Raw genomic sequence first — 12,500 nt, 5'->3', positions numbered from 1 at the left:
CTATAAAATACAACAACAAATAACATTATTAATGTAATGTGTGCTTATGAGGGTGGTTATCTATAGTAGCATCAGTAATTCACATCAATGCATTTAGACATTTGAGTGTTTTATTTCCCCCGTCTTACCGTCCAGCTCGAGGCAGATGTGCTGCAGACTCATCCCTCTGAACAGAACCCCCTCGCGCTCCCCGTACAACACCACTCGCCCCACGCGGTTCATCAGCGCCGGGTCCTGGCCAATCCGAGCGCAGCTCTGGGTCACGTGGTACTCCTTCTGCAGGAAGTCCTCCAGTCGTTTGGTCGCAGCGCCGGAGGTTTTTTCTCCCTCCTCGAGCAGCAGGAGCTGGGTTAGGATGGCCACCTGGCGGCGGGCGCGGGGCGCGGTTAGCGTCGTGGGGTTTTTAGCGCCGCTAGTGCGCGCTAGGCTCCGGAGAAGGTCAGTGCCGCGCAGTGGCGTAGCCGGCGAGTGATACGGCCGGGAAAACACGTACGGGCTCTCAGGGTCGACTCCTACATCTCCTGACGTCTTTAAGAGAAGATCCAGACACGCTTCTGAATGCGGAGGAAGGATTAGCGGTTGAACGCGACCACGCTTGCCTAAAACGCCCACGCGAGTGAGGTGGCAGAGCACGTGCCGCTCGAAAGGGGAAAGAGACTCGTCCGACGGGAGGACTGAGTTTCGGTCCCGGTAGTCCTGGATGGTGAGCTTGGCCACCTCGCACTCGCGGTGCCGGTTGTAGAGGATTAGCAGAGCTAGGCTGGAGTGGCAGAGCAGGCGCCAGGCCTCCGCCGAGCCCGCGGCCCGGGACAGCGTGAGGAACGAGGAGTGCTGCTGCCGGCGCAGGAACATGACCAGCGTGGAGAGAGACGACAGCAGAGGAGGCATGTGTGAGCGCTGCGAGCTGCAGGGACACACAACCACAGTGAAAGATCAGCACAGGTCATGACAATATGACTTCTTCCATGTTTGAGTTCAAAATCATCATGGTGAACAGTGCGCATCTGAAGTGTGTCAGCTGAAGGAAGCAATACATTATTATCGGCTTTAATACATCGGCCAAATTATCTTATTGGCCGATAACGCTAACATTGAAAATGACTATATATCGGCTGATACCATGTATTGTGCATCCCTAAGATCTTCTCTGATGACGAGAGCGGGGCAACCTGTCACTCACGTGAGATCAGCCAATAGCAAACCACAACCATTTCCCCACGGACACAATCAAGCCCCGCCCACATTTGATCTTGTTCCAGAAGCGCTTCACTCGATATACGACACAATAGGAGAGAAAAGAATAGCGCCTTTCATGATGACTTTTACCTTGTGCTGAAAATCTTTTGCCTAATAAAGTGTTTCGGGTCAAACATTATTGTGCTAATTGAAATAAATCAAGTTGATAAAAAGATTGAATCCAATATTTAAACAGAAACAGAAGATTTATAAGAAATGTTTTGTAAACCTCGAACATCACAAGGTGAAAAAAAAAGAAAAAAAAGGATCAATTATAAAAAAATGTGGGAAGTTATTATACACTGTGAACAAAGTCAGTTCAATGCAATAACATTAGCATTTATTTTGTATGAATTGTGTTTTTAAGATACATTTTAATCATTTTATTTTAATTTTGTTGACAATTTGTTTCTCGTTACAAGTAGATGGTTTGAAAAATTGCACATTGATAATCTTAGTAATTTATTTTTCAATGAATTTCCTTTATATCGGGCAACTCCGACTTTATATCGGGCATTTATATCGGGCAACTCCGACTTTATGTCGGGCAATTCTGACTTTAAATCACGCAATTCATACTTTATATTGAGCAATTCCGACTTTATATCGGGCGATTCGGACTTCGGGCGATTACGACTTTATATCGGGCGATTACGACTTTATATCGGGCGATTCCGACTTTATATATCGAGCGATTCCGACTTTATATAAGGCAATTCCGAATTTATATAAGGCAATTCCGACTTTATATAAGGCAATTCCGACTTTATATCGGACGATTCCGACTTTATATAGGGCGATTCCGACTTTATATCGGGCGATTCCGACTGTATTTCGGGCGATTCGACTTTATATTGGGCGATTCCGATTTTATATATCGGGCGATTCCGATTTTATATATCGAGCGATTCCGACTTTATATATCGAGCGATTCCGACTTTATATAAGGCAATTCCGAATTTATATAAGGCAATTCCGACTTTATATAAGGCAATTCCGACTTTATATCGGACGATTCCGACTTTATATCGGGCGATTCCGACTTTATATCGGGCGAGTCCGACTTTATATCGGGCGAGTCCGACTTTATATCGGGCGAGTCCGACTTTATATCGGGCGAGTCCGACTTTATATCGGGCGAGTCCGACTTTATATCGGGCGAGTCCGACTTTATATCGGGCGAGTCCGACTTTATATCGGGCGAGTCCGACTTTATATCGGGCGAGTCCGACTTTATATCGGGCGAGTCCGACTTTATATCGGGCGAGTCCGACTTTATATCGGGCGAGTCCGACTTTATATCGGGCGAGTCCGACTTTATATCGGGCGAGTCCGACTTTATATCGGGCGAGTCCGACTTTATATCGGGCGAGTCCGACTTTATATCGGGCGAGTCCGACTTTATATCGGGCGAGTCCGACTTTATATCGGGCGAGTCCGACTTTATATCGGGCGAGTCCGACTTTATATCGGGCGAGTCCGACTTTATATCGGGCGAGTCCGACTTTATATCGGGCGAGTCCGACTTTATATCGGGCGAGTCCGACTTTATATCGGGCGAGTCCGACTTTATATCGGGCGAGTCCGACTTTATATCGGGCGAGTCCGACTTTATATCGGGCGAGTCCGACTTTATATCGGGCGAGTCCGACTTTATATCGGGCGAGTCCGACTTTATATCGGGCGAGTCCGACTTTATATCGGGCGAGTCCGACTTTATATCGGGCGAGTCCGACTTTATATCGGGCGAGTCCGACTTTATATCGGGCGAGTCCGACTTTATATCGGGCGAGTCCGACTTTATATCGGGCGAGTCCGACTTTATATCGGGCGAGTCCGACTTTATATCGGGCGTGTCCGACTTTATATCGGGCGAGTCCGACTTTATATCGGGCGAGTCCGACTTTATATCGGGCGAGTCCGACTTTATATCGGGCGAGTCCGACTTTATATCGGGCGAGTCCGACTTTATATCGGGCAGGTCCGACTTTATATCGGGCAGGTCCGACTTTATATCGGGCAAGTCCGACTTTATATCGGGCAAGTCCGACTTTATATCGGGCAAGTCCGACTTTATATCGGGCAAGTCCGACTTTATATCGGGCAAGTCCGACTTTATATCGGGCAAGTCCGACTTTATATCGGGCAAGTCCGACTTTATATCGGGCAAGTCCGACTTTATATCGGGCAAGTCCGACTTTATATCGGGCAAGTCCGACTTTATATCGGGCAAGTCCGACTTTATATCGGGCAAGTCCGACTTTATATCGGGCAAGTCCGACTTTATATCGGGCAAGTCCGACTTTATATCGGGCAAGTCCGACTTTATATCGGGCAAGTCCGACTTTATATCGGGCAATTCAGACTTTATATAAGGCAATTCAGACTTTATATAAGGCAATTCAGACTTTATATAAGGCAATTCAGACTTTATATGAGGCAATTCCGACTTTATATCGGGCAAGTCCGACTTTATATCGGGCAAGTCCGACTTTATATCGGGCAAGTCCGACTTTATATCGGGCAAGTCCGACTTTATATCGGGCAAGTCCGACTTTATATCGGGCAAGTCCGACTTTATATCGGGCAAGTCCGACTTTATATCGGGCAAGTCCGACTTTATATCGGGCAAGTCCGACTTTATATCGGGCAAGTCCGACTTTATATCGGGCAAGTCCGACTTTATATCGGGCAAGTCCGACTTTATATCGGGCAAGTCCGACTTTATATCGGGCAAGTCCGACTTTATATCGGGCAAGTCCGACTTTATATCGGGCAAGTCCGACTTTATATCGGGCAAGTCCGACTTTATATCGGGCAAGTCCGACTTTATATCGGGCAAGTCCGACTTTATATCGGGCAAGTCCGACTTTATATCGGGCAAGTCCGACTTTATATCGGGCAAGTCCGACTTTATATCGGGCAAGTCCGACTTTATATCGGGCAAGTCCGACTTTATATCGGGCAAGTCCGACTTTATATCGGGCAAGTCCGACTTTATATCGGGCAAGTCCGACTTTATATCGGGCAAGTCCGACTTTATATCGGGCAAGTCCGACTTTATATCGGGCAAGTCCGACTTTATATCGGGCAAGTCCGACTTTATATCGGGCAAGTCCGACTTTATATCGGGCAAGTCCGACTTTATATCGGGCAAGTCCGACTTTATATCGGGCAATTCAGACTTTATATAAGGCAATTCAGACTTTATATAAGGCAATTCCGACTTTATATAAGGCAATTCCGACTTTATATAAGGCAATTCAGACTTTATATAAAGCAATTCAGACTTTATATCAGGCAATTCTGACTTTATATAAGGCAATTCAGACTTTATATAAGGCAATTCAGACTTTATATCACGCAATTCTGACTTTATATAAGGCAATTCAGACTTTATATAAGGCAATTCTGACTTTATATAAGGCAATTCTGACTTTATATCACGCAATTCTGACTTTATATAAGGCAATTCTGACTTTATATCACGCAATTCTGACTTTATATAAGGCAATTCTGACTTTATATAAGGCAATTCTGACTTTATATAAGGCAATTCTGACTTTATATCACGCAATTCTGACTTTATATCACGCAATTCTGACTTTATATCACGCAATTCAGACTTTATATAAGGCAATTCTGACTTTATATCACGCAATTCAGACTTTATATAAGGCAATTCAGACTTTATATCGGGCAATTCAGACTTTATATCGGGCAATTCCGACTTTATATAAGGCAATTCCGACTTTATATAAGGCAATTCAGACTTTATTATAAGGCAATTCAGACTTTATATCAGGCAATTCAGACTTTATATAAGGCAATTCAGACTTTATATATGGCAATTCAGACTTTATATAAGGCAATTCAGACTTTATAGAAGACAATTCAGACTTTATATCAGGCAATTCTGACTTTATATAAGGCAATTCTGACTTTATATAAGGCAATTCTGACTTTATATAAGGCAATTCTGACTTTATATAAGGCAATTCTGACTTTATATCACGCAATTCTGACTTTATATCACGCAATTCTGACTTTATATAAGGCAATTCAGACTTTATATATGGCAATTCTGACTTTATATCACGCAATTCAGACTTTATATAAGGCAATTCAGACTTTATATCGGGCAATTCAGACTTTATATCGGGCAATTCCGACTTTATATAAGGCAATTCAGACTTTATATAAGGCAATTCAGACTTTATATAAGGCAATTCAGACTTTATATCAGGCAATTCAGACTTTATATAAGGCAATTCAGACTTTATATATGGCAATTCAGACTTTATATAAGGCAATTCAGACTTTATATAAGGCAATTCAGACTTTATATCAGGCAATTCTGACTTTATATAAGGCAATTCAGACTTTATATAAGGCAATTCAGACTTTATATAAGGCAATTCTGACTTTATATCACACAATTCTGACTTTATATCGGGCAATTCAGACTTTATATAAGGCAATTCAGACTTTATATAAGGCAATTCAGACTTTATATAAGGCAATTCTGACTTTATATCACACAATTCTGACTTGATATCGGGCAATTCAGACTTTATATAAGGCAATTCAGACTTTATATAAGGCAATTCAGACTTTATATAAGGCAATTCAGACTTTATATAAGGCAATTCTGACTTTATATCGGGCAATTCAGACTTTATATCACGCAATTCAAACTTTATATCGGGCAATTCAGACTTTATATAAGGCAATTCTGACTTTATATCACGCAATTCTGACTTTATATCACGCAATTCTGACTTTATATCACGCAATTCTGACTTTATATCACGCAATTCTGACTTTATATCACGCAATTCTGACTTTATATAAGGCAATTCAGACTTTATATAAGGCAATTCTGACTTTATATCACGCAATTCAGACTTTATATAAGGCAATTCAGACTTTATATAAGGCAATTCAGACTTTATATCACGCAATTCAGACTTTATATCACGCAATTCAGACTTTATATCGGGCAATTCCGACTTTATATCGGGCAATTCAGACTTTATATAAGGCAATTCTGACTTTATATAAGGCAATTCAGACTTTATATCGGGCAATTCAGACTTTATATAAGGCAATTCAGACTTTATATAAGGCAATTCTGACTTTATATCACGCAATTCAGACTTTATATCACGCAATTCAGACTTTATATCGGGCAATTCAGACTTTATATAAGGCAATTCTGACTTTATATCACGCAATTCTGACTTTATATCACGCAATTCTGACTTTATATCACGCAATTCTGACTTTATATCACGCAATTCTGACTTTATATCACGCAATTCTGACTTTATATCACGCAATTCTGACTTTATATCACGCAATTCTGACTTTATATAAGGCAATTCAGACTTTATATAAGGCAATTCAGACTTTATATCACGCAATTCTGACTTTATATCACGCAATTCTGACTTTATATCACGCAATTCTGACTTTATATCATGCAATTCTGACTTTATATCACGCAATTCTGACTTTATATAAGGCAATTCAGACTTTATATAAGGCAATTCTGACTTTATATCACGCAATTCAGACTTTATATAAGGCAATTCAGACTTTATATAAGGCAATTCAGACTTTATATCACACAATTCTGACTTTATATCGGGCAATTCAGACTTTATATAAGGCAATTCTGACTTTATATCACGCAATTCAGACTTTATATCACGCAATTCAGACTTTATATCACGCAATTCAGACTTTATATCGGGCAATTCAGACTTAATATAAGGCAATTCTGACTTTATATAAGGCAATTCCGACTTTATATCGGGCAATTCAGACTTTATATAAGGCAATTCAGACTTTATATAAGGCAATTCTGACTTTATATCACGCAATTCAGACTTTATATCACGCAATTCAGACTTTATATCGGGCAATTCAGACTTTATATAAGGCAATTCTGACTTTATATCACGCAATTCTGACTTTATATCACGCAATTCTGACTTTATATCACGCAATTCTGACTTTATATCACGCAATTCAGACTTTATATCACGCAATTCTGACTTTATATCACGCAATTCTGACTTTATATAAGGCAATTCTGACTTTATATAAGGCAATTCTGACTTTATATCACGCAATTCAGACTTTATATAAGGCAATTCTGACTTTATATCACGCAATTCTGACTTTATATCACGCAATTCAGACTTTATATAAGGCAATTCAGACTTTATATCGGGCAATTCAGACTTTATATCGGGCAATTCCGACTTTATATCAGGCAATTCCGACTTTATATAAGGCAATTCAGACTTTATATAAGGCAATTCAGACTTTATATCGGGCAATTCAGACTTTATATAAGGCAATTCAGACTTTATATCTGGCAATTCAGACTTTATATAAGGCAATTCAGACTTTATATAAGGCAATTCAGACTTTATATAAGGCAATTCAGACTTTATATAAGGCAATTCAGACTTTATATCAGGCAATTCAGACTTTATATAAGGCAATTCAGACTTTATATCTGGCAATTCAGACTTTATATCAGGCAATTCAGACTTTATATAAGGCAATTCAGACTTTATATAAGGCAATTCAGACTTTATATCAGGCAATTCAGACTTTATATAAGGCAATTCAGACTTTATATAAGGCAATTCAGACTTTATATAAGGCAATTCAGACTTTATATAAGGCAATTCAGACTTTATATCAGGCAGTTCAGACTTTATATCAGGCAATTCAGACTTTATATCGGGCAATTCCGACTTTATATCGGGCAATTCAGACTTTATATCGGGCAATTCAGACTTTATATAAGGCAATTCAGACTTTATATAAGGCAATTCAGACTTTATATAAGGCAATTCAGACTTTATATAAGGCAATTCAGACTTTATATGAGGCAATTCAGACTTTATATAAGGCAATTCAGACTTTATATCAGGCAATTCAGACTTTATATAAGGCAATTCAGACTTTATATCTGGCAATTCAGACTTTATATCACGCAATTCTGACTTTATATAAGGCAATTCAGACTTTATAACGGGCAATTCCGACTTTATATAAGGCAATTCCGACTTTATAACGGGCAATTCCGACTTTATATCACGCAATTCCGACTTTATATCAGGCAATTCCGACTTTATATCACGCAATTCAGACTTTATATAAGGCAATTCAGACTTTATATCGGGCGATTCCGACTTTATATCACGCAATTCTGACTTTATATCACGCAATTCCGACTTTATATCAGGCAATTCTGACTTTATATCAGGCAATTCTGACTTTATATAAGGCAATTCTGACTTTATATAAGGCAATTCCGACTTTATATCGGGCGATTCCGACTTTATATCACGCAATTCTGACTTTATATAAGGCAATTCCGACTTTATAACGGGCAATTCCGACTTTATATCACGCAATTCCGACTTTATATCAGGCAATTCCGACTTTATATCACGCAATTCAGACTTTATATAAGGCAATTCAGACTTTATATCGGGCGATTCCGACTTTATATCACGCAATTCAGACTTTATATAAGGCAATTCAGACTTTATATCGGGCGATTCCGACTTTATATCACGCAATTCTGACTTTATATCACGCAATTCCGACTTTATATCAGGCAATTCCGACTTTATATCAGGCAATTCTGACTTTATATAAGGCAATTCTGACTTTATATAAGGCAATTCCGACTTTATATCGGGCGATTCCGACTTTATATCACGCAATTCTGACTTTATATAAGGCAATTCCGACTTTATAACGGGCAATTCCGACTTTATATCACGCAATTCCGACTTTATATCAGGCAATTCCGACTTTATATCACGCAATTCAGACTTTATATAAGGCAATTCAGACTTTATATCGGGCGATTCCGACTTTATATCACGCAATTCTGACTTTATATCACGCAATTCCGACTTTATATCAGGCAATTCCGACTTTATATCAGGCAATTCTGACTTTATATAAGGCAATTCTGACTTTATATAAGGCAATTCCGACTTTATATCGGGCAATTCCGACTTTATATCAGGCAATTCCGACTTTATATCACGCAATTCTGACTTTATATAAGGCAATTCAGACTTTATATCGGGCGATTCCGACTTTATATCACGCAATTCTGACTTTATATAAGGCAATTCTGACTTTATATAAGGCAATTCTGACTTTATATAAGGCAATTCTGACTTTATATAAGGCAATTCTGACTTTATATAAGGCAATTCTGACTTTATATAAGGCAATTCTGACTTTATATAAGGCAATTCAGACTTTATATCACGCAATTCTGACTTTATATCGGGCGATTCCGACTTTATATCGGGCGATTCCGACTTTATATCGGGCAATTCCGACTTTATATCAGGCAATTCTGACTTTATATAAGGCAATTCTGACTTTGCATCACGCTATTGCGACTTTATATCACGCTATTGCGACTTTATATCACGCTATTGCGACTTTATATCACGCTATTGCGACTTTATATCACGCAATTCTGAGATAAAAAGTCTAAATTGGAGATAAAAGGTCACAATTACCTTTATTATTCTGTGGCGGAACCAAGCTTCCATACAAGTCCATTTTTAATTTCAAGCAAACCGTTGTAAGCAACAAAAGTTTCAAACACAAACTTACCTCGTCATTTCACCGTTCTTCTCTTCTCCGTCTCCTCTCACGTGCAACTCGTTCTCCTCCTCCTCCTCTTTTCCAGGCGTGGGCTGCGCCTCCTCTTTGGTCTTCTCCATCTCCTCCTGTTTCTTCTGCTGCAGTTCCTTCTCTCTCTTCGGCGGGCGCCCCCTCCTGGCGGGAGGCGGAGGCGTGTGCGTTACAGCGCTCTTGCTAACGCTCTTGCTAACACTCTTGCTAACACCCTTCCTAGTGGGCGGTGTGTTCATCTTCTTCGAGGCATTCGGAGGCGGAGACACTGAGAGCGAGAAAGAGACGGCTCCAGGTTTAGATGGCGAAGACAAAGGCTCTTGCTCTCGGGAAAACAGTGGCGTTCCCAGCGAAGAAGACGAGGGTTGAGCAGGAGAGAGGAAGGAGTCGGTGGGCGTAGCATTAGCAGGGAGTAGCGATAGCTCCATAGCGGCTCGAACCTCGGGCTGCTGATCGTGGTGCTTCTCCAGGTGTCGCGCGAGCGAGCGGAAGTTGCGTCCACAGTACGGACAGTGTCTGCGACTCGCGCCGTGCCCGATGTTTATGTTTATGTTATTGTTTATGTTGGTGGTGGGCGGGGCTAGAGGCTGCTGGAAGGGGGAGGCGGAGGAAGGGGCGGGGCTAGCGAACGAAAGGGGGCGGGGCTGAGTCTTTTTCTTCACACTGGCTGAGGTTTTTCTTTTCTTGCGCCGCCTCATCATCCGGCCCCTCAGCTCCTCTAGCTCTTCATCGTCGTCGTCGTCATCGTCGTCTTCCTCCTCTTCTTCTTCTTCTTCTTCGTCCTCGTGGTCGGAGTCGCTGGGTTCGGAGTGGGACGCCGGAGAGGAGGAGGGAGACAGAGACCATGAGGGAGTGAGGTAGTCGGAAACATTGAGAGAGAGAGGGAGGGAACCCGGATCCTCCTCCTACAGACACAGAGAAAGAAATGAGCTGGAACTGAGACACTATCATCTAATCTAACTCTAGTTTTTGTAAACTGAAAGTGTTTTTGGGAAGATGTTTTCATCAAGAGTGTGCATCGGAACGCAGCAAAACGAGTGTATCTAGCAGAGATGCACCGATTCCGATTTCCCCTTGAGTTTGACCTGCCGATTCCGATTTTAGCCGATTCCGATTAAATTTTTTCTAAGCACTTTACAGCACACACAAATATTTATTTACTATATATTTTATAAAACCCCATATACTTTTACCCAAACTGAAAAATAAAAACAAGTTTAAATGGGTAAATTTTCTATAAATATTTGTGAGTCTTCATTTTTTTTTCTGACACAGCCTACTCCAGTTCTTGTTAAAACACCCTAGACATGCAAATTCTGTGCATTTTGGGCACTTTTTGTGTGAAATTATATTTATTTTGTCCATCAAAAGTGTGCGTTCACTTTAATTGAGCGTGAGCAGAGCACCAAAAATAGACTTGGCGCAGAAACCCGCGCTTCACTGCTGCTCACGCGACGCTCCTGCTCGACGCTCCTGCGCTGCTCCTGCTCGCGGTGTGAACGCACTCTTTGATTAACATGCACGCCGGAAAAAATACACAGCGCTCACGTTTGCGGTGTGAAACGGCCATAATTCACAAGGTTTCCTACATGTGTGAGAGTGTGTGTGTGTGTGAGTGAGTGTGAGTGATTGTGAGTGAGTGTGTGTGTGAGTGATTGTGAGTGAGTAAGTGTGTGTGTGAGTGAGTGAGTAATTGTGAGTGAGTGAGTGATTGTGAGTGTGTGTGAGTGATTGTGAGTGAGTAAGTGTGTGTGTGAGTGAGTAATTGTGAGTGAGTGTGAGTAATTGTGAGTGAGTGAGTGATTGTGACTGAGTAAGTGTGTGTGTGAGTGAGTGTGTGAGTGATTGTGAGTAAGTGAGTGAGTGAGTGAGTGAGTGTGAGTGATTGAGTGAGTGAGTGAGCGAGCGAGTGAGTGAGTGAGAGTGTGTGTGAGTGTGAGTGAGAGTGAGTGATTGTGAGTGAGTAAGTGAGAGAGTAAGTGTGTGTGTGAGTGAGTAATTGTGAGTGAGTGAGTAAGTGTGTGTGTGAGTGAGTGATTGTGAGTGAGTGATTGTGAGTGAGTGTGTGAGTGATTGTGAGTGAGTGTGTGAGTGATTGTGAGTGATTGTAAGTGTGTGTGTGAGTGAGTGATTGTGAGTGATTGTGAGTGAGTGTGTGAGTGCGGAAAAAATACACAGCGCTCACGTTTGCGGTGTGAAACGGCCATAATTCACAAGGTTTCCTACATGTGTGAGAGTGTGTGTGTGTGTGAGTGATTGTGAGTGAGTGTGTGTGTGAGTGATTGTGAGTGAGTGAGTGTGTGAGTGAGTGATTGTGAGAGTGAGTGATTGAGTGAGTGAGTGAGCGAGCGAGTGAGTGAGTGAGAGTGTGTGTGAGTGATTGTGAGTGAGTGTGTGTGTGAGTGAGTGATTGTGAGTGAGTGAGTGAGTGTGTGAGTGATTGTGAGTGTGTGTGTGAGTGAGTGAGTGTGTGAGTGAGTGATTGTGAGTGAGTGTGTGTGTGAGTGAGTGTGTGAGTGAGTGTGTGAGTGAGTGATTGTGAGTGAGTGTGTGTGTGAGTGAGTGAG

At 41.3% G+C, this 12,500-nt stretch overlaps 2 protein-coding genes across 3 annotated transcripts in view; one reads left to right on the top strand and one right to left on the bottom strand.

Moving 5' to 3' along the window:
* The window catches only part of LOC306993517 (putative C-type lectin domain family 20 member A), a 431,197-nt gene that overhangs the window by 96,634 nt on the left and 322,063 nt on the right, over nt 1–12,500 (top strand). The window lies entirely within an intron of this gene.
* Nucleotides 1–12,500, bottom strand: part of LOC306994450 (uncharacterized protein) — a 25,987-nt gene that overhangs the window by 1,634 nt on the left and 11,853 nt on the right. The window contains exons 6-7 of the mRNA XM_079604957.1: nt 9,913–10,838; nt 129–904 (exon numbers count right to left, since the gene is read on the bottom strand). Of these exons, the coding sequence (XP_079461083.1) occupies nt 129–904; nt 9,913–10,838 (1,702 nt within the window). The remainder of the gene's footprint in view (nt 1–128; nt 905–9,912; nt 10,839–12,500) is intronic.

Source organism: Phoxinus phoxinus (assembly GCF_949152265.1).
Source record: "Phoxinus phoxinus genome assembly, chromosome: 2".
NCBI lineage: Eukaryota > Metazoa > Chordata > Actinopteri > Cypriniformes > Leuciscidae > Phoxinus > Phoxinus phoxinus.
Note: the sequence above shows the minus strand (reverse complement) of the source record. Positions and strands in the feature narration are given on the sequence as shown.